General features: G+C 44.9%; 1 protein-coding gene across 3 annotated transcripts in view; it reads left to right on the forward strand.

Moving 5' to 3' along the window:
- phactr3a (phosphatase and actin regulator 3a) overlaps positions 1 to 22734 on the forward strand; it is a 60230-nt gene that overhangs the window by 11660 nt on the left and 25836 nt on the right. The window contains exons 2-6 of one of the 3 annotated variants that reach the window (XM_021565620.2): positions 15765 to 15929; positions 18168 to 18332; positions 19098 to 19316; positions 20220 to 20439; positions 21153 to 21322. In XM_021565620.2, the coding sequence (XP_021421295.2) occupies positions 15765 to 15929; positions 18168 to 18332; positions 19098 to 19316; positions 20220 to 20439; positions 21153 to 21322 (939 nt within the window). Of the gene's footprint in view, positions 1 to 15764; positions 15930 to 18167; positions 18333 to 19097; positions 19317 to 20219; positions 20440 to 21080; positions 21323 to 22734 lie in introns of all 3 variants that reach the window. The other 2 variants (XM_021565619.2, XM_036946728.1) reach the window with 2 other exon arrangements.

A 22734-nucleotide genomic window follows, 5' to 3' on the forward strand; every position in this document is an offset into this window, starting at 1 on the left:
CACAGATGGAATCAGACTGAGTGGGAAAGCAGTCAGCAGACAGCCCTTTGAGACCGTGCTGGAACTAGGACCCAAGCAAAGCATAGGCCTCAATGTTAAGGGAGAAAATAATGGAGCTAAAAACAGGAATTTAGGAGGCCAAGCTACACTAGAGTAGAGCAATAAGAGGAAAGCTCTAGTTTTGGCCCTTGTACAACAGAGGACGAGACAGCCTCTGCCTGTGTGAAAAGCCAGAGAGATACTGTAGTATTGCCCTCCTGGGCCTGCCTGCTATCTGGCCAACATTACAGGGATAGACTGTGTGAATCTGCTGTAAATACACTTGTTGTAAAAGTTACCTGAGCTCTTTTGGATAGTTTCTGTATTCATCAACATCAATCAACAACGTCTCACCTTTTTTGAGGCTACATACCAATACCATGCTCTGGTATCCTTCTATTGTGTTTTCCCTTGTATCCTTTCGTTAGTAATTTTCCAATCAGAAACAAAAACCTTGGTTTAGTGAAAGCCATATGATACAATTAAATCCCACTATCCAGCTGGGTAGGTGGTTGCTTTCAACTATCCAGTCCTTTCTAATCAAGGGGAGCAAGGAACATAATCATTGTAGACTAAGGGGCCCCACTCACCCTTTGTTTTGGCTGGTATTACAGCCAATCCTAACTCCCACTTTAGTCAAATGTTCACTTATAGTATCCCATTGAAATTGATGCGTTACTTAGTGAAAATTCGACTTAAGTGGAAGTTAGGATTCTCCCCACCATCTACAGTCTGGGTTTCCCACTCTGACGATGTGGCCGATTCTGTCAGAGATAGATGATCAAGGGAGAGGGAATTCCCAGTCCCTTACTCAAATAAACACGGTCTGGGCTGGGAACACAAGGGAATAGAAAGAAGGAGAGAAGGAGGGGGGAGGGGTGGACTGAAAAAGAACAATGAGCCCAAGGCGGACGAGGTAGAAGAGCTAGTCTTCCCAGCCACTCAATGGGTGCCATCATCGAATCATTACCGAGTGAGAGTAGAGGAAGCCCTTTCAGAGTAACTGTTAGCTTGATAAGCACTTACAGTAGAGCAGTATTAAACACAACAATCCTCACAGGCCCTCTCTAGAGATGGTAAATTAAATACATAGCTGTATTAGATGACAGTGATAGAAGGAATTTGGTTGTAAGGGAAATTAATTGATCTATTCATTGTCTCGCCGGACTGTTTTGAGTGTGTGGTAGGATGCATGTCATTTGTGTATGTGTGTGAGAGAGAGGGAGAGAGAGAAGAGAGAGAGGTGTATACCACTATTGTATGGATGGTGGGCATTCTGTATGTTTACATGGCAGCATTGGGGATTTCAGCACCATGGAGAGCAAAACACTCGCATTGCAGTGGAACTCCTAGGCCTGTATTCACAAACCTTATGAGAGAGAGAGGTATCAATTACAGTGTTACCTGGGTTACCTCTCTATATGCACACACACAATGGATCATAGCTACTTATTCTTACTCATGGTTTATTTTCCCGACACACCCAGTTCATGTCTCTGTCCTCTTATGGCAGATATGACACATCTCTCTCTCACCCCCCCCCCAACCCTAATTGTGACCATAAACCTAACCCCTAAGCCTAAAATAGCCCTTCTCCTTATGGGGACCGGCAAAATGTCCCCACTTGTCAGAATTGTCCTTGTTTTACTATCCTTGTGAGGACATCTGGTCCCCACAAGGATAGTAAAACCAAATCACACACACACGCAATTGCCGTTGACACAGTAATGTACACTTGCTGTCTGTGAAAGCTAACGCTTTACTACTGTCTGCTGTATTCAGTATCCAACGGAATTTGCCATGTGTTTGTGTATTTGTTGAGTCAGCGCATTGGGATCCAGCATCAGAATATTTTTTTACACATTATTATTCAGGATACATCATTCCCAGACATACTGTAGCCCATAACAAGGTTATTGTACTTGCAATAGTAGTCTCACTTAGTTTATCAATATAATGGTCAACTTATTTCTGAATCTATTCCTTATTCGTGGATATACATGACTGTAAAACCAGTAAGAATCAGAGTAAAACCAATCCACGTAGGTATCATTAAATGTAAATGGTAGTGATTTTCCGTGTTCTGTGCGCCTCTCTTTGTCTTTCCTGCCTCACCACAATGAGGCTGTAGTGTAGACTTCCAGTAGTGTGTTGCCTGCAGGGGGCCCAATGGAAGAGAGCCATTCACACTCATACACACTCACTGGTATGTGCACACCACACACACCACACACACCTACACACATGCACATGCACTGCGCACACATGCACACAGACAAATAGGTTTCAAGGGTCTACACAGAGAATTTTGCAAACTCCTAACGCATGCACATACACTCTCACACTCATGAACACACGTATGCACGCACACACAGACACTCATGTTTTATATAAATCTTTCAGGCATTGCCCTAAATCAGCGGAATAACTGCAATATACATGCACACACCTACCTGATCCTGCTAGTCTCTACAACTATCAAGTAAACAGAAACCACCACCATTCACAAGAGAAAGTGGGCCCCAAAATACCTGAAACTACTTTTTCCTGCAATCTAGAGCCAAAGATATGTATAAGTTTCTGCATAGTTATCTAAGCATACCTCTTCACCTGTTCAATTGTAATTTTAACTAAGAATGATGCACATTTATTCTTTAGAACTTTTATGCCTTAGGTGTCATGTACTGTCATGTTGTGTCTTGTCTCTGTCCTTTCCCTTCACCCTGTCTCCCTCTGCTGGTCGTTGTTAGGTTACCTTTTCTCCCCCTCTTTCCCCCAGCTGTGCCTTGTCTCCTCCTAACCACCTCGTCACCCCTTTTCCCACCTGTTCCCTTTTTCCCTCTGATTAGGTCCCTATATCTCTCTCTGTTTCTGCTCCTGTCCTTGTCGGATTCTTGTTTGTTGTGTTTCATGCCTGAACCAGACTGTCGTCATGTTTGCTGTAACCTTGTCTTGTCCTGTCGGAATCTGCCGGTCCGTCTGAGCCTACCTATGTTTGGTAATTAAAGAAGCTCTGTTTAAGTTAATTCGCTTTTGGGTCCTCATTCACGCACCGTAACAGAAGAATCCGACCAAGAATGGACCCAGCGACTTCGGATCCTCTCCACTCAGCCGTCGGGATCCAGGGAGCGATGCTAGGCAGACACGAGCAGGAATTGTCTGCTGCTCGACATGCCGTTGAGACCCTGGCCACCCAAGTCTCCAACCTCACAGAACAGGTTCACCATCTCCGCCTCGATCCACCGGCCACTTCCAGGGCTTTCGAATCTCCGGAGCCCAGAATCAATAACCCGCCGTGTTACTCTGGGGAGCCCACTGAATGCCGCTCGTTCCTCACCCAGTGTGATATTGTGTTTTCTCTCCAGCCCTACACTTTCTCCAGGAGCACTGCTCGTGTCGCCTACGTCATATCTCTCCTTATTGGACGGGCTCGTGAGTGGGGCACGGCAATCTGGGAGGCAAGGGCTGAGTGTACTAACCAGTATCAGGACTTTAAGGAGGAGATGATACGGGTTTTTGATCGATCTGTTTTTGGGGAGGAGGCTTCCAGGGCCCTGTCTTCCCTATGTCAAGGTAATCGATCCATAACAGACTACTCTATTGAGTTTCGCACTCTTGCTGCCTCCAGTGGCTGGAACGAGCCGGCTTTGCTCGCTCGTTTTCTGGAGGGTCTCCGCGCAGAGGTAAAGGATGAGATTCTCTCCCGGGAGGTTCCTTCCAGCGTGGATTCCTTGATTGAACTCGCTATTCGCATTGAGCGACGGGTTGATCTTCGTCACCGAGCTCGTGGAAAGGAGCTCGCGTTCTCCGTTGCCCCCCTCTCCGCATCACTACCATCTTCCTCTGCCGGCTCGGGTGCTGAGCCCATGCAGCTGGGAGGTATCCGCATCTCGACTAAGGAGAGGGAACGGAGAATCACCAACCGCCTCTGTCTCTATTGCGGTTCCGCTGGTCATTTTGTCACTTCATGTCCAGTAAAAGGCCAGAGCTCATCAGTAAGCGGAGGGCTACTGGTGAGCGCTACTACTCCTGTCTCTCCTTCAAGATCCTGCACTACCTTGTCGGTCCATCTACGCTGGACCGGTTCGTCAGCTTCCTGCAGTGCCTTAATAGACTCTGGGGCGGAGGGCTGTTTTATGGACGAGACCTGGGCTCGGGAACATGACATTCCTCTCAGACAGTTAAAGGAGCCCACGGCCTTGTTCGCCCTGGATGGTAGTCCTCTCCCCAGGATTCAGCGTGAGACGCTACCTTTAACCCTCACTGTTTCTGGTAATCATAGTGAAACCATTTCTTTTTAAATTTTTCGTTCACCTTTTACACCTGTTGTTTTGGGCCATCCCTGGCTAGTTTGTCATAATCCTTCCATTAATTGGTCTAGTAATTCTATCCTCTCCTGGAACGTCTCTTGTCATGTGAAATGTTTAATGTCTGCTATCCCTCCTGTTTCCTCTGTCTCTTCTTCACAGGAGGAGCCTGGTGATTTGACAGGGGTGCCGGAGGAATATCACGATCTGCGCACGGTGTTCAGTCGGTCCAGGGCCACCTCTCTTCCTCCACACCGGTCGTATGATTGTAGTATTGATCTCCTTCCGGGAACCACCCCCCCCCCGGGGTAGACTATACTCTCTGTCGGCTCCCGAACGTAAGGCTCTCGAAGATTATTTGTCTGTAGCTCTTGACGCCGGTACCATAGTCCCCTCCTCCTCTCCCGCCGGAGCGGAGTTTTTTTTTGTCAAGAAGAAGGACGGGTCTCTGCGCCCCTGCATAGATTATCGAGGGCTGAATGACATAACAGTGAAGAATCGTTATCCGCTTCCTCTTATGTCTTCAGCCTTCGAGATCCTGCAGGGAGCCAGGTTTTTCACTAAGTTGGACCTTCGTAACGCTTACCATCTCGTGCGCATCAGGGAGGGGGACGAGTGGAAGACGGCGTTTAACACTCCGTTAGGGCACTTTGAATACCGGGTTCTTCCTTTCGGCCTCGCTAACGCTCCAGCTGTCTTTCAGGCATTAGTCAATGATGTCCTGAGAGACATGCTGAACATCTTTGTTTTCGTTTACCTTGACGATATCCTGATTTTTTCACCGTCACTCCAGATTCATGTTCAGCACGTTCGACGTGTCCTCCAGCGCCTTTTAGAGAATTGTCTTTTTGTGAAGGCTGAGAAGTGCACTGTTCATGCCTCCTCCGTCACATTTCTCGGTTCTGTTATTTCCGCTGAAGGCATTAAGATGGATCCCGCTAAGGTCCAAGCTGTCATTGATTGGCCCGTCCCTAAGTCACGCGTCGAGCTGCAGCGCTTTCTCGGCTTCGCGAACTTCTATCGTCGTTTCATCCGTAATTTCGGTCAGGTGGCAGCTCCACTCACAGCCCTTACTTCTGTCAAGACGTGCTTTAAGTGGTCCGTTTCCGCCCAGGGAGCTTTTGATCTCCTCAAGAATCGTTTTACATCCGCTCCTATCCTTGTTACACCTGACGTCTCTAGACAGTTCGTTGTCGAGGTTGACGCGTCAGAGGTGGGCGTGGGAGCCATTCTTTCTCAGCGCTCCCTCTCTGACGACAAGGTCCACCCATGCGCGTATTTTTCTCATCGCCTGTCGCCGTCGGAACGTAACTATGATGTGGGTAACCACGAACTGCTCGCCATCCGGTTAGCCCTAGGCGAATGGCGACAGTGGTTGGAGGGGGCGACCGTTCCTTTTGTCGTTTGGACTGACCATAGGAACCTTGAGTACATCTGTTCTGCCAAACGACTTAATGCGCGTCAGGCGCGTTGGGCGCTGTTTTTCGCTCGTTTCGAGTTCGTGATTTCTTATCGTCCGGGCTCTAAGAACACCAAGCCTGATGCTTTGTCTCGTCTCTTCAGTTCTTCAGTAGCCTCCACTGACCCCGAGGGGATTCTCCCTGAGGGGCGTGTTGTCGGGTTGACTGTCTGGGGAATTGAGAGGCAGGTAAAGCAAGCGCTCACTCACACTCCGTCGCCGCGCGCTTGTCCTAGGAACCTTCTTTTCGTTCCCGTTCCTACTCGTCTGGCCGTTCTTCAGTGGGCTCACTCTGCCAAGTTAGCCGGCCCCCCTCGCGTTCGGGGTACGCTTGCTTCCATTCGCCAGCGTTTTTGGTGGCCCACCCGGGAGCATGACACGCGTCGTTTCGTGGCTGCTTGTTCGGTCTGCGCGCAGACTAAGTCCGGTAACTCTCCTCCTGCCGGCCGTCTCAGGCCGCTTCCTATTCCCTCTCGACCGTGGTCTCACATCGCCTTAGATTTTGTCACCGGACTGCCTTCGTCAGCGGGGAAGACTGTTATTCTTACGGTTGTCGATAGGTTCTCTAAGGCGGCTCATTTCATTCCCCTTGCTAAGCTTCCTTCTGCTAAAGAGACGGCACAAATCATCATCGAGAATGTTTTCAGAATTCATGGCCTTCCGTCAGACGTCGTTTCGGACAGAGGTCCGCAATTCACGTCTCAATTTTGGAGGGAGTTTTGCCGTTTGATTGGGGCTTCCGTCAGTCTCTCTTCCGGCTTTCACCCCCAGTCTAACGGTCAAGCAGAACGGGCCAATCAGACTATTGGTCGCATCTTACGCAGTCTTTCTTTTCGCAACCCTGCGTCTTGGTCAGAACAGCTCCCCTGGGCAGAATACGCCCACAACTCGCTTCCTTCGTCTGCGACCGGGCTATCTCCTTTTCAGAGTAGCCTCGGGTACCAGCCTCCGCTGTTCTCATCTCAGTTCGCCGAGTCCAGCGTCCCCTCCGCTCAGGCTTTTGTCCAACGTTGCGAGCGCACCTGGAAGAGGGTCAGGTCTGCACTTTGCCGTTATAGGACGCAGACTGTGAGGGCTGCTAATAAGCGTAGAACTAAGAGTCCTAGATATTGTTGCGGTCAGAGAGTTTGGCTCTCCACTCAGAACCTTCCCCTTAAGACGGCTTCTCGCAAGTTGACCCCGCGGTTCATTGGTCCGTTCCGTATTTCTCGGGTCATTAATCCTGTCGCAGTTCGACTTCTTCTTCCGCGATACCTTCGTCGCGTCCACCCGGTCTTCCATGTCTCCTGCATCAAGCCCGTCCTTCGCGCCCCCGCTCGTCTCCCCCCCCCATCCTTGTCGAGGGCGCACCCATCTACAGGGTCCGTAGAATTTTGGACATGCGTCCTCGGGGCCGTGGTCACCAGTACCTCGTTGATTGGGAGGGGTACGGTCCTGAGGAGAGGAGTTGGGTTCCCTCTCGGGACGTGCTGGACCGTGCGCTGATCGATGATTTCCTCCGTTGCCGCCAGGTTTCCTCCTCGAGTGCGCCAGGAGGCGCTCGGTGAGTGGGGGGGTACTGTCATGTACTGTCATGTTGTGTCTTGTCTCTGTCCTTTCCCTTCACCCTGTCTCCCTCTGCTGGTCGTTGTTAGGTTACCTTTTCTCCCCCTCTTTCCCCCAGCTGTGCCTTGTCTCCTCCTAACCACCTCGTCACCCCTTTTCCCACCTGTTCCCTTTTTCCCTCTGATTAGGTCCCTATATCTCTCTCTGTTTCTGCTCCTGTCCTTGTCGGATTCTTGTTTGTTGTGTTTCATGCCTGAACCAGACTGTCGTCATGTTTGCTGTAACCTTGTCTTGTCCTGTCGGAATCTGCCGGTCCGTCTGAGCCTACCTATGTTTGGTAATTAAAGAAGCTCTGTTTAAGTTAATTCGCTTTTGGGTCCTCATTCACGCACCGTAACATTAGGAGTTTAGTACAAATGCCACACTGGTATATAGTATCATAACCCAAGAATTAAAGCAAGTTTAGTATTCTCTAAAGTTTAGCAACCTTTCCAGCAGGCATGCCAGCTAAGATAGTCAGACAAGATACTTTAACTTCATTCATAGCCTGAAATGGCTTGGTAGCTAGTTATGAGATAGGTTCCAAATCTACCAATCTAGCTAGATAAAGCCAACTTCATAAAATTGCTAGATGGCTAGTATTACATTAATCATTACATTATATTATAATTTATTCATAAAGTAGGAATCAATAGGCTACATAGATTGACCAAATTCATTTTAAAACGTACCTCCTGCGACTCCTGCCCATCACCGGCAGCTAAAATAAAATCCAAAACTGTGTGTGTGTGTCACTCTACACTCTCTCTCTTCTCCACTGACGATACTGTTTGCACTCACTAGAGTAGCTAACATTCTGTCTAGCATATCTTTGCTCCTTGGTGCACCTTGGAAGGAAACACTTACTAGGAAGAATAAGACAGGGTGGTACCCTTTGCCTGGTCCAGTTAGTGAGCCCCCTCTTGCAAATTACCGCTGGAAAAACATGGGCTTAAAACGCTTCAAATGTTTAGTAGTTCATTTAACATCTGACAAATTAAAAAACAGGGGGAAAAAACAGGGGGAAGATGCCTGTCTAGTTTTTTTATCCCCAATTTCGTGATATCCAATTGGTAGTTACAGTCTTGTCCCATCGCTGCAATTCCCGTAGCGAAGCTTGAGAGCCATGCGTCCTCCGAAACACGACTCTGCCAAGCCACACTGCTTCTTGACACACTACTCTCTTAACCCGGAAGCCAGCCACACCAATGTGTCGGAGGAAACACAGTACGCATGTCGATGTGTCAGTGTGCATGTGCCCTGCCCGCCACAGGAGTCACTATAGCGTGATGGGACAAGGACATCCCGGCCAGCCAAACCCTCCCCTAACTCGGATGACGCTGGGCCAATTGTTTGTCGCCTCATACGTCTCCCGGTCTCGGCCGGCTGCGACACAGCCCTGGATCGAACCTGGATCTGTAGTGCCTCAAGCACTGCACCACTCGGGATGCCGTCTCTGTCTACTCTGATAACTGTTGGAAACCAAAGACCTGTGGGTGCTTGTGTGTGTGTGTGTGTGTGTGTGTGTGTACATGCGTGTTTGTATACATGCGTGTTTGTGTACATGCGTGTTTGTGTATGAGCATATGCCGTGTTTGTGTATACGTGTGTGTGTGTGTAGTGTACTTGCGTGTGTCAAAATCAAAACCAACTTAGCTCTTAACCTAAGCAGCATACAAACCAAGGTACTAACCAAAGGGCCAAAACAGGCCTCTTTGAAAAGTTAAACAAGACTTGATCCTAAGTGTTTTGTAGTGAGGCTGCATGCAGTCTATTTGAGTACTCCCCCACCTGTCCCCAATCTTAACTTAAACATATGGTAGCAAACAAGGCCCTCGGGCACTTCCTATTGGCTGCTCTCCTTGTTGACATTGCTTCTCTCCTTTAAAGCCAGTAGCCAACACATTTGACAATACCACACATAGACTGGTTTCTCAGACTCAGAGTAAATCTACTTTGTATTTGTATTTATTATGGATCCCCATTAGCAGCTGCCAAGGCAGCAGCTACTCTTCCTGGGGTCCAAACACATTAAGGCACTTACATATAAAACAAAAGATAAAATAGGACATCATATAACATTATTACACCACTACATATCTACAATACAAAATGTACAATACCACCATAAAACAATATCACAATGTACATGTGTGTAGAGTGTGTGTGTCTGTACCTTTGTGTGTGTCTCTTCACAATCCCCACTGTTCCATAAGGTGTATTTTTACCTGTTTTTTAAAATCTGATTCTACTGCTTGCATCAGTTACGTGATGTGGAACAGAGTTCCATATAGTCATGGCTGTTCTGAGCCAATTGTAATTTTCCTAAGTCCCTCTTTGTGGCACATGACGACACTACTGAACAGTAGTCCAGGTGCGATAAAACTAGGGCCTGTAGGACCTGCCTTGTTGAAAGTGTTGTTAAGAAGGCAGAGCAGCGCTTTATTATGGACAGACTTCTCCCCTCTTAGCTACTGTTGTATCAGTATGTTTTGACCATGACAGTTTACAATCCAGGGTTACTCCAAGCAGTTTAGTCACCTCAACTTTCTCAATTTCCACACTTAAACCATTTAGTTGTGATTTAGGGTGTAGTGAATGATTTGTCCCAAATGCAATGTTTTTAGTTTTGGAAATATTTAGGACTAACTTATTCCTTGCCACCCATTCTGAAACTAACTGCATCTCTTTGCTAAGTGTTGCAGTAATTTCAGTTGCTGTAGTAGCTGACATGTATAGTGTTGAGTCATCTGTCGACATAAACATTCTGTCTTGACTCAAAGCCAGTGGCATGTCATTAGTAAAGATTGAAAAAAGTAAGGGTCTAAACAGCTACCCTGGGGAATTCCTGATTCTACCTGGATTATGTTGGCAAGGCTTCCATTAAAGAACACCCTCTGTGTTCTGTTAGACAAGTAACTCTTTATCCACAATATTGCAGGGGGTGTAAAGCCATAACACATACGTTTTTCCAGCAGCAGACTATGATTGATAAAGTCAAAAGTCGCACTGAAGTCTAACAAAACAGCACCCACAATCTTTTTATCATCAATTTCTCTCAGCCAATCATTAGTCATTTGTGTAAGTGCTGTGCTTGTTGAATGTCCTTCCCTATAAGCGTGCTGAAAGTCTGTTGTCAACTTTTTTACTGTAAAATAGCATTGTATCTGGTCAAACCTTTTTTTCCAGAAGTTTACTTAGGGTTGGTAACAGGCTGATTGGTCGGCTATTTGAGCCAGTAAAGGGGGCTTTACTATTCTTGGGTAGCGGAATGACTTTTGCTTCCCTCCAGGCCTGAGGGCACACACTTTCTAGTAGGCTTAAATTGAAGATATGTGTAACAGTTGTATGTGGTGGATGAAGGTGAGGACCAATGCGCAGCGTGGTAAGTGCTCATATTCTTTAATAGAACTCAGAACACTAAAACACAAAACCAACAAGAGAACGAAATGAAACCGAAACAGTTCTGTCTGGTACAGATACAAAACAGAAAATAATCACCCACAAATCAAGGGTGAAAACAGGCTGCCTAAGTATGGTTCTCAATCAGGGACAACGATTGACAGCTGCCTCTGATTGAGAACCATACCAGGCCAAACACAGAAATACCAACTCATAGAAAAACAAACATAGACAACCCACCCAACTCACGCCCTGACCATACTAAAACAAAGACAAACTAAGGTCAGAATGTGACAATATGGCAAATAGGAGCGGCAATACTGTCCGCTATTATCCTCAGTAATTTTCCATCCAGGTTGTCAGACCCTGGTGGCTTGTCATTGTTGATAGACAACAATAATTTTTTCACCTCTTCCACACTCACTTTACGGAATTCAAAAGTACAATGCTTGTCTTTCAGAATTTGGTCAGACATAATTGGATGTGTAGTGTCAGTGTTTGTTGCTGGCATGTCATGCCTAAGTTTGCTAATCTTGCCAACGAATAAATCATTAAAGTATTTGGCAATATCAGTGGGTTTTGTGATGAATTAGCTTTTTTTCCCAAAATGTAATTTAAAGGTGCTCCAAAGCTTTTTACTATCATTCTTTATATTTTTATTTTATTATATATATATATATATATTTTTATTTTATTATATATATATATATATATATATATATATATATATATATATATATATATATATATATATATATATATATATATATATATATATATATATATTTACATAGTATAGTTTCTTTGCCAATCGGTCGTGCTGCCAGGTTTATTTGGCATACCTTTCTCAACCATAAATGTTTCAATTCCTCATCAATCTAAGGGGACATCACTTGCACAGTCTTCACATTTTGCTGCCTTAAAATAACATCTTAAATGGGATTCAATTAGATTTTTTCACTATCTATCTCAACAACCTACTCCACATTTTCAAAGTGAAAGACAAATTATAGAACATTTTCCAAATTTCTTAGAAATACAAAACGAGGATGTATTGATTGCATATGTCTTCACACCCCAGAATTAATCCTTGGTGGAAGCAATTTTGACAAAAACAATGGACATATGTTGCAAAGTTGGTAGAATATTGTTGAAAACAATTCACAGCTCTAATGGCCGCCAAAGGTGTTTCCACCAAGTATTAACTCTGGGGTGTGAAGACATCAAGACATTATCTTTTGTTCTTCTAATTAATCTGGAAAATGTTCTATGACTTTCTTTCACTCTGGAAAAAAAAGTAGGTTGTGTAGAACTGTAGGAAAAATAATTTAATCCCTTTTTAGATTAAATGTTTAGGCAGCAAAATATGCAGACTGTGCAAGGGGTGTGTAGACTTTCACTAGGCACTGAATATATATAAATATAAATATATATATATAAAAAATAGCAGCCCAAATCTGCTCTTGGTCAACCCTATTTGGCCTGTTAGTGGAATATCAGATAATTCTGATTTTTGGCATCTGAAAAAGATGCAATTATACAATGTTATCATTCAAGGCAGTACTATGCAATAACTGAGATATAAGGGACCAGTTGCTAGCATGGACTCTTCATAAAGACTGGGTCACTCTGAACTCTGCACCTCCCTTTGTGTAATGGTGGTGCAGGTGCTCGCTAGTCTCTCTCAGATCAGGGGTCTTAAATCAATGTGTGGCTGCTCACTAGGAAGCATAGACACAAGCATCCTCTCACTCTCTTCTGGTAGTTAGCTGTGTGCTCAGACTGTGACAGGCCCGTAGGCCATGGCCAGATGGCAGCACAGTTGCAATGCCAGGGGGGTAAGTGAGGAGGTTAGCTGGCATGGCATAGCATGGCAGTGGGTAAGGAAGTGGCCTGTTGAAGGGCACATTGTTAGTCCTCCGAGTGAAGAGGGTGAGGGGGGTGGGAGGAATGGATTTGAACAGAGCTGACCTGAGAAGACCCTGAATCCCAAATCAACCCCTAGCCCCTACCCCCTATACACTTGGATAGATATGAGACGATTCGATAGGTGAAAGCGATATGGCAACAAGTCCACCTGGCCTATCAGAGGGCATGATGGAGCAATTGACATGTAAATATCTAGACAAAGCCATATCCTGAGCTTTGAATTGATTTCTGAAGGTTGGTGGATCCATTCCTTTTCACTATGTGGGATTTGAGACATGTCACTCTACAAGCCATGTGTACTGTATATGGTGTGTGTGACCTACATCAACTGTGATATTGCACCATGAAGTGTCCTTCAACAATGCCCTTGAAACACGCTCATAAGGCATATGTTTGGCCTACTTATGTCATTGCACCTATGAACAGCCCACCTTTCAACTCTTCCTTAGGACAACAGCCTTTTAGTTACAATCGTGTCTGTCATGCATTCTGTCAGTCATGCATTCTGTCAGTCATGCATAATGTCAGTCATGCATAATGTCAGTCATGTTTTATGTCAGTTTACTTTTGTCATTAGAGAGACAGCTGGAAATGAATTGCAATTATTTGTTAGAGCTGGCAGTATCTCACTCAGTGTAACGTATTACTGAGATGGAGGCAAGCTAAGGGAAAGGCAAGCTAAGTAGCACCAAATACAGAGCAGGGTCTTGTTCATTAACGCACACAACATAACACATTTTATTAATGATCTGCATTGGAAAACCAGCATTTATTATTGGACAAGTCTAACTAGTCCCTCCTTGTTTCAATCTGTTTTCTTCCGTTTGGTAGGAACATGACCCTGGTCTTTAAGTGTGTGAACAGTGAGGGAGTTCATCTTGGCCAGTCAGCAGGGCACAATTGTTGTGACTATAATCACACAATTTGAAGAACTCTTAGTTACCACAGCTTCCACACTAACAGGGTATGCATTACAACATATTAAGATGCAAACGAAGTTGTATGGTTTTTTTTCATAGTTTTATTGTGACCGTACAACAGTAACCTCACAACACTGTCAATCATGCTTGAAAAATACATTTTGCTCTATATCTGAGCGTCACACATATCTCTGTTGATTGTGCACTTTGCCGTGATTCAAAGAGACACTGGAGTCATAGGAAAACAGAGTGTATTGACATCGGATGTGCAGCAGTGATACCATATATTATTTTAGGAGGGTTAGATGTAGCTCAAATCTTTTTCATGTTGAATTTTGAATCTGTCCTGTCATATGTACATGAGTGGCAAACCATAATGGCAGTTAAAATTACATTTGCTTTGTTCTCTTTACTTTCACAGTAAAATACTAGCTGTGGAGCTATACAGAGCAGGTTTTCTCTGTAAAAATATTCCGGTTTTGAATTCACTGACAGCATGGTTAAACGGGGTGGGGTCCCCCTTGAGATGCAGTACCACTGTATTTCTGAGTTTAGTACACTAGGATTCTTTATTGAATCCTCATTATTATTACGTAACATTGCAATGAATATGGATTTCTCCTATATTCTTCATATTTAAAACATCCTTCTTAAAGTTTATAGTAGGCTAGCACATGTGAAAATTAGAATACTGTATGCAGAGTCTACTATGAAAATCATTGGACTCTCATGAACACTTCTTATGCTGCAATCATAAAATCTCCCTTTTTCCACACACAATGTATTTAGCCTAAATGTGATAGGTTGGGTATGTCTTCCAGACTTTTAGCACTTGTAGGCTAAACACTCGCAACAGCTGGAAGACTAATACATACTGTGGATTATGTACATTACTGCAAAGAAATGGGGTGCTGCCTAAACACGATACATGGATTTAATTCATCCAAATGTACATTAGCATATTCATTGAAATTGTATTGTTCACCACATGTGGTACAGCCCATTCATGATGGAAATTTTACATACTTTTATAACATATCCCCATCCGGTGAAGAAACAAATTCTGAGCTTTCTCCAAATTCAATGTTATCTGTTACTCCATTTTTTAAACAGGTTTCCCTCTATGGAAAATGTAGAAATACTTGATATACATTATGAATTACTGGGCTTTGATTGGCTACTGGAGATTCTCCTTCCGTATGGCAACAGCCTAGAATCCCCCCTCAACTCTCCTCTCCTCACATCCCCCCTCCCCTTTTCTACTCACTGACCTCCTCCATGCTGCTTACCCCCTTCCCTGCATGCAGTTGGGCTGCTCTGCCTCCAAGGAGGCTCCTCTCCACCGACTGTCTGCAGCATCTGGATGTTGTCGCCATGGCAACAGCAATGCCCCCCCCCTCCTCCTTTCTACCTCCTCCTCCTCCTTTCTACCTCCTCCCCCCTTCTCTAATCTCGCTGTGCTCGTTGCCGCGCGTCTTCAGGCTTGACCTGGATTCCGTTGTGTGCTGGTTGACAGTTAGTCGGCCAGACGTGCGTGCCGGTCAACTGACTCGTTTTTCCATTATTTGGGGTCAAACTCCAGAGCCTGCTTCTCCCCCACATCCCATCCCATCCCATCCCATGCATTTGTAGAGAGAGAGAGAGAGAGAACGAGGCATGTTGCACACGGCATCGGGGTTCTGTCCACCCTCCCTCTCCTCCACTGTACTCCAACAACACTCAGTTCCTCAGTGAAGTGAGGTTTTCCCGTCCTTTTCCCCCTGATTTGTTGAAAGCCTCTGTAGCCTGTACTGACTACAGAAACCAAAATGTCTGCCTCCTGCCTGTTCCTGTTGTCGTGGGTTTAGTCACACTAATGTTTATCGCTTGGATTCTTTCTGGTCTATTTATTGTACATTTCCTATGTATGTACCCTGTTTCTTTGCAATTGAATATGAACACAACACATCAGTAAGACTATGTGTACATCAGTGCAGCTGTTGTGTGGGCCTGTGGCTTTGTGGCCAAAAGTAGGTTTAATTTGCACAATGAATAGGGTGAACATTGACACATGACATGATTTTCTTAATTGACTGCTAACTAATATCCATCCTCCCTGTCTGCTACACACCTCTCTGGTTGCAGTGGAGGTGATGGACCATCAGAGGGTGCTGCATACTGGCTGCCTGGTGTCGGGGGTCCACACCCCGCCCATCCGCCGCAACAGCAAGCTGGCCAGCCTGGGGCGCATCTTCAAACCCTGGAAGTGGAGGAAAAAGAAAAACGAGAAGCTGAAGCAGAGCTCCACAGGTGCGTGTGTGTGTGCGTGTGTGTGTGTGTGTGTGTGTGTGTGTGTGTGTGTGTGTGTGTGTGTGTGTGTGTGTGTGTGTGTGTGTGAGAGAGAGTGTGAGTGTGAGAGAGAGAGAGAGAGATGGAAACTACACAAACATGCACACATGCAGGCGTAGTAGATTAGGAGTAAAAGGACTTGAGCAATTCCCCAAATATTTAAAATGGCTTCCTCTATCTCAACTTACCATGACCCCAAATAGGACTCTCCATTTCTGTCAGATCAGGCGTCATGAAAGAAAGGACACAGGGTCTAAGCTACAACGTATGCACGAACAAAAATGGGTGGGTGTTTAGCACGAACGTCGAGCTTGAATCTCATCACGTATAACTTTAGTATTTTAGCTACCACTTCCCTAACCTTAACCCTTTTAGCTAACCTTAACCCTTAAACTTAACCCTAGCCCCTAGCCTAGCTAGCTAACGTTAGCCACCTCGCTAGAATTCGTAACAAATCATGCATTTTGCAAATTCGTAACACAGTGTACATGTTTTGCTAATTCGTAACATATAATACAAATTGTAATTAATCACATATCATATGAAATGGGTGGTGGCCATACACAAATTAATACTTACAGTATTTTTTTATTTATCCTTTATTTAACTAGGAAAGTCAGTTAAGAACAAATTCTTATTTACAATGATGCCCTCCCGGGGAACAGTGGGTTAACTGTCTTGTTCAGGAGCAGAACATATATTTTTTACCTTGTCAGCTCAGGGATTTGATCCAGCAATCTTTTGGTTACTGGCCCAACACTCTAACCACTAGGCTACCTAACATATTATACTAATTGGAGTGTAAATTGATTTCCCCCCTCATCAATCTACAAACAATACCCCATAATGACAAAGCAAACACAGCTTTATAGAAATGTTAGCAAATTTATAAAAACTCAAATATTACATTTACATAAGTATTCAGACCCTTTACTCAGTACTTTGTTGAAGCACCTTTGGCAGCGATTACAGCATCGAGTCTTCATGGGTATGATGCTACAAGCTTGGCACACCTGTATTTGGGGAGTTTCTCCCATTGTTCTCTGCAGATCCTCTCAAGCTCTGTCAGGTTGGATGGGGAGCATTGCTGCACAGCTATTTTCAGGTCTTTCCAGAGATGTTTAATCGGGTTCAAGTCTGGGCTGTGGCTGGGCCTCTCAAGGACATTCAGAGACTTGTCCCGAAGCCACTCCTGCGTTGTCTTGGCTGTGTGATTAGGGTCGTTGTCCTGTTGGAAGGTGAACCTTTACCCCAGTCTGAGGTCCTGAGCGCTCTGGAGCAGGTTTTCATCAAGGATCTCTCTGTACTTTGCTCCATTCATCTTGGCCTAAATCCCAGTCCCTGCCTCTGAAAACGTCCCCACAGCATGATGCTGCCACCACCATGCTTCACTGTAGGGATGGTGCCAGGTTTCCTCTAGACATGACGTTTGGTATTCAGGCCAAAGAGTTCAATCTTGGTTTCATTAGAGCAGATAATCTTGTTTCTCCTGGTCTGAGACTCCTTAAGATGACTTTTGGCAAACTCCAAGAGGGCTTTTATGTGCCTTTTACTGAGGAGTAGCCTCTGTCTGGCCACTCTACTATAAAGGCCTGATAGGTGGAGTGCTGCAGAGATGGTTGTCCTTCTGGAATGTTCTCCCATCACAGAGGAACTCTGGAGCTGTCAGAGTGACTATAAGGTTCTTGGTGACCTCCCTGACCAAGGCCCTTCTCCCCTGATTGTTCAGTTTGGCCGGGCGGTCCAGCTCTAGGAAGAGTCTTGATGGTTCCAAGCTTCTTCCATTTAAGAATTATGGAGGCCACTTTGTTCTTGGGGACCTTAAATGCTGCAGCAATGTTTTGGAACCCTTCCCCAGATCTGTGCCTTGACACAATCCTGTTTCGCAGCTCTACAGACAATTCCTTCAACCTCAAGGCTTGGTTTTTGCTTTGACGTGCACTGTCAACTGTGTGACCTTATATAGACAGGTGTGTGCTTATATAGACAGGTGTGTGTGAGGTCTGAATACTTTCAGAAGGCACTGTATGTAGGAAAGTTTTGTTTAAATCTAAAGGGGTGTGGTCAAAAAGTGATTGAAATCAAACCCAATATGAAAATAATGTAATGTAGTCATGCTATGGAGACCATGAGCGTGAAATAGAAGGTACAACTTTGTAGAATACTGCAGACTAAGCCCTGTATGTTGTCTCCCTGCAGATGTGGCATTGTCCAGTGGGTGCATCTCTCCCGAGCCCGGCTCCCCCTTGCAGGGCTCCTCAGACGGGACAGGCATGTTGGGGAGTTTTGGGGGGTCTCTCAGTGCCACTCTCACGGTCAGCAGTGTGGAGTACCTGGGCCCAGAGGAGGAACTCCCCCCGCCAGGTAGGACAGCCCAACAACCCTACAAAGAAAACTAAGACCCAATCCTAAATCCTATGGGTTATTATGCACTTATGGAGATCTGAGAGGATTTGATTGGTATATATGATGAAACTTCCACCCCATAGCCTGTCATAGGGCAAGGTGGAGCTACAGTCCTCAGTATTTTCACAGCGAAGCATTTTTTTTAAATTTGGGCTATATACTCCAGCATTCTGGATTTTGTACTCCTTTAGAAGAAGATTAATTATTTGACACAGGATAGGATAGCCGTGAAGTCTACCATCAACCGTATTGCTTTAGCCAGTGACACATTTCAGAGTAATCAAACTTACAGAGGGCCATGGAATTCGACTGAATCCTTCATGTGTATCTTTGATAATAGTTTATAGGCATGTCAAAGGGACTATATAGACTTTCAAAATATATCTTCTAACCACTATTTAATTTTTTCTTTATAATTGTAAACAATTATTAATACACTTTTGACAGTATTTACAATAGGAAAAACTCAAGATACATGATCTATGATATGGAGAGATCACCATTTTATTATTCATGTTCTTATACTGTACAAATTATTCAAAGTAGGTTACGTTTAGCCACATGATACTCACAAGAGCCACTAGGGGGCAACATAGATAATGTATAAACAACCAGAATGGTACTTATAATAGCATGGTTCATTCACTGACAACAACTATCTCACTGTAAATGGTGGCACCTGATTAAACTTTGATTTAACTCAATTAAACAAATGTCTTTCAGCGGCTGCGCCTCCAGAGGATTGTGAGCCAGAGGAGGAGAGCAGTCAGAAAACAGAAGAGGAGGGAGAAGAGGAGGCGCAGCCTATTGCCGATGCCTCCGACGAGGTCCAGGAGGGCATAGAGGAGACGGAGGAGAGACTAGAAGAGGAAATACCTCAAGGAACCACACCACCTCCAGTAGCGGCCAAACCGGTGATGCCACAGCTGAGCAGTGGCGAGGGTGAGTAGACGAGTGTAGTGAATCAGGGTAGGGGTCAATTCGAATCGAGCTCATTACGATTCCAATTTTTCCTCATTGAAAAGCACTGAGAAAAATTGATTGAAATGGAATTAACCCGGTTGGAGTATATAATTAGGAAGGGACCATCATGCCAAAACACATCGGCCTGCAAATACATACACATGTACTGCACTGCACACTCAGACAAGGATAGTGTGAACCCCACATATACAAGCACACAAACACCCCAATACATGTGACGGAGACCATCCATGTATGGCCGACCAGGATTCAATCTCACATCACCAATGACACAAAACTATAAAAGCTAGTATGCTTCCTTCCTACCATTACCTTACCAATAGTTTTGTTTGGCTGAGGGTAATACTACTTTGTCATGGCATGATGGGTACTACTAGCACACACAGCTAACTAGCTGACATCTGCTACCTATACTGTACACAACAACCAAAGGATCACACATCTGTGCATGAAGAGGATGGACCACCCATACCACGAGAGTAAGAGTTTTTAAAATTCACATTGAGCATGCGATTATGGTAGTCAGATGTCAGATAGTCAGATGAATATAATAGTTCAAATAAAGCGTTTACATGCTTTGCAAGGAGGCCGATTTCCCTAATAATCCTGTTTACATGGATACATCTGAAATCAGGCTACCTGATGGCACTCTGATAAATGCAAAACATCGGCAATCAAAATAAACGTTCTAAAACATTGACCATGTTATTTCTGGGAAGCATGTTTGATTCTGAAAACGACTTCTAAGACCCATACATTCTGACGTTCATACGTTCTGAACTCGGCTCGCTCGGCTGGTGCTGGCCCATGCAAAGATCAAATACAGTAGATACCTGACCTTTGTCTTTCTTTGCCCCTCAGACCCATCCCCTGTGTCCTCACACTTGGCCAACTCTTTCCTGCCTAAGGAGCCCCCCAGGGCTCCCGAGAGCCTGGCCCCCATGGTGTCCCTGCGAGGGCCCCACTCCAACCCCTCAGGGTCTCCTCACCTCACCAATATTATGCACCCTCCAATGCCCCCTAGCTGTATCATGGAAGAACTACAACGAGCCTTTGCCTCAAAGGCGAATCGGCAAGAAAGGTGAGGGGCACAACCCATTCACAGCAAACAGCCATATTATCTCCCGGGCATTCATGTTGTCTCTAATGTTTGGTAAAAGTTAAAGCCTGTGGGTAGAATTCTTTATAACTTGTTATAAGCATATATGAGCCTTTATAATGTCTTAAAATAAAGTTTATTATAATATGTTAGGTCTGTATCAACAGTTCCACTGACTCAAAATGGCTGGTATTTAGTCAGGCTCATTATGAGACGATGATAAGACATTATAAACACTGTCACACATGCGACTAGACATTCTCATATCTTACAATGCATTATAACTGAATCATAATGCATTATACTTACTGGTGTTGAGTAAAGCGTTATTTAATGTTCAACCCCACATCTAACCTCAACATCATTCCTTTCAGTGATGTTGCAGCCAATTAGCTTACTACCGCCATGTTGCATTTTCACTATCCCATAATTGAAGAACCCAGTGTTCACTCCTATGGTATCTTCACCACATGCTCACCCATCCATGTTAACTCCTACCTGTTACCTTTCAAATTGACCCAATGCTACCTCCCATAAGACCTGCACTGCCTTGCTCACCCATCCATTAACCCCCCCTGTTCTGTTAACCCCCACGTTCCCTCCTCCCTCCCGTGTCCCCTCAGTGTGCATGGGCCTGCTGAGCCGTGCTCGCCCCCTTGGCGGCGATCTGACGGGCGGATCTCTCGCTCCTCCAGCTCGGAGAATCAGTCGGTGGCGGGTGGTGGCTTTGTCGACTGGCTCCACCAAGCGGAGAGGAAGATGGAGGCGGAGGAGAACAAGGAGAACGTGCGGCTGGACCAGTGCTTCTCCGACAGCTCGGGCCTCCCCCATGATCAGGACGACTGGAACGACTCTGTCATCTCCGGTGTGTCCATTCTTAAAGGAAAGATCGCATACAATGATATTCACCAAATGAACAACATAGATTAATGACATCCCCCTTGTTAAACCCAAGCAATATACAGTTGAAGTCGGAAGTTTACATACACCTTAGCCAAATACATTTAAACTCAGTTTTTCACAATTCCTGACATTTAATCCTAGTAACATTCCCTGTCTTAGGTCAGTTAGGATCACCACTTAATTTTAAGAATGTGAAATGTCAGAATAATAGTAGAGGGAATGATTTATTTCATCTTATATATCTTTCATCACGTTCCCAGTGGGTCAGAAATGTACATACACTCAATTAGTAGCATTACCTTTAAATTGTTTAACTTGAATCAAATGTTTTGGGTAGCCTTCCACTAGCTTCCCACAATAAGTTGGGTGAATTTTGGCCCATTCCTCCTGACAGAGCTGGTGTAATTGAGTCAGGTTTTTAGGCCTCCTTGCTCACACACGCTTTTTCAGTTCTGCCCACAGATTTTCTATAGGATTGAGGTCAGGGCTTTGTGATGGCCACTCCAATAGCTTGACTTTGTTGTCCTTAAGCCATTTTGCCACAACTTTGGAAGTATGCTTGTGGTCATTGTCCATTTGGAAGACCCATTTGCGACCAAGCTTTAACTTCCTGACTGATGTCTTGAGATGTTGCTTCAATATATCCACGTAATTGTCCTCTCTCATGAAGCCATCTATTTCGTACACCAGTCCCTTCTGCAGCAAAGCACCCCCACAACATGATGTTGCCACCCCCATGCTTCACGGTTGGGATGGTGTTCTTCGGCTTGCAAGCCTCCCCCTTTTCCTCAAAACATAACGATGGTCATTATGGCCAAACAGTTCTACTTTTGTTTCATCAGACCAGAGGACATTTCTCCAAAAAGTACGATCTTTGTCCCCATGTGCAGTTGCAAACCGTAGTCTGGCTTTTTTGTGGCGGTTTTGGAGCAGTGGCTTCTTCCTTGCTGAGGCTTGCGGCCTTTCAGGTTATGTTGACATAGAACTCTATTTACTGTGGATATAGATACTTTTGTACCTGTTTCCTCCAGCATCTTCACAAGGTTGTTCTGGGATTGATTTGCACTTTTCGCACCAAACTACGTTCATCTCTAGGAGATAGAACGCGTCTCCTTCCTGAGTGGTATGACGGCTGCGTGGTCCCATGGTGTTTATACTTGCGTACTATTGTTTGTACAGATGAACGTGGTACCTTCAGGCGTTTGGAAATTGCTCCCAAGGATGAACCAGACTTGTGGAAGTCTACAATTTGGTTTCTGAGGGATTTGCTGATTTCATTTGATTTTCCCATGATGTCAAACAAAGAGGCACAGAGTTTGAAGGTAGGCCTAGAAATACATCCACAGGTACACCTCAAATTGACTCAAATGATGT

Source organism: Oncorhynchus mykiss, chromosome 16 (genome assembly GCF_013265735.2).
Source record: "Oncorhynchus mykiss isolate Arlee chromosome 16, USDA_OmykA_1.1, whole genome shotgun sequence".
NCBI classification, from domain to species: domain Eukaryota; kingdom Metazoa; phylum Chordata; class Actinopteri; order Salmoniformes; family Salmonidae; genus Oncorhynchus; species Oncorhynchus mykiss.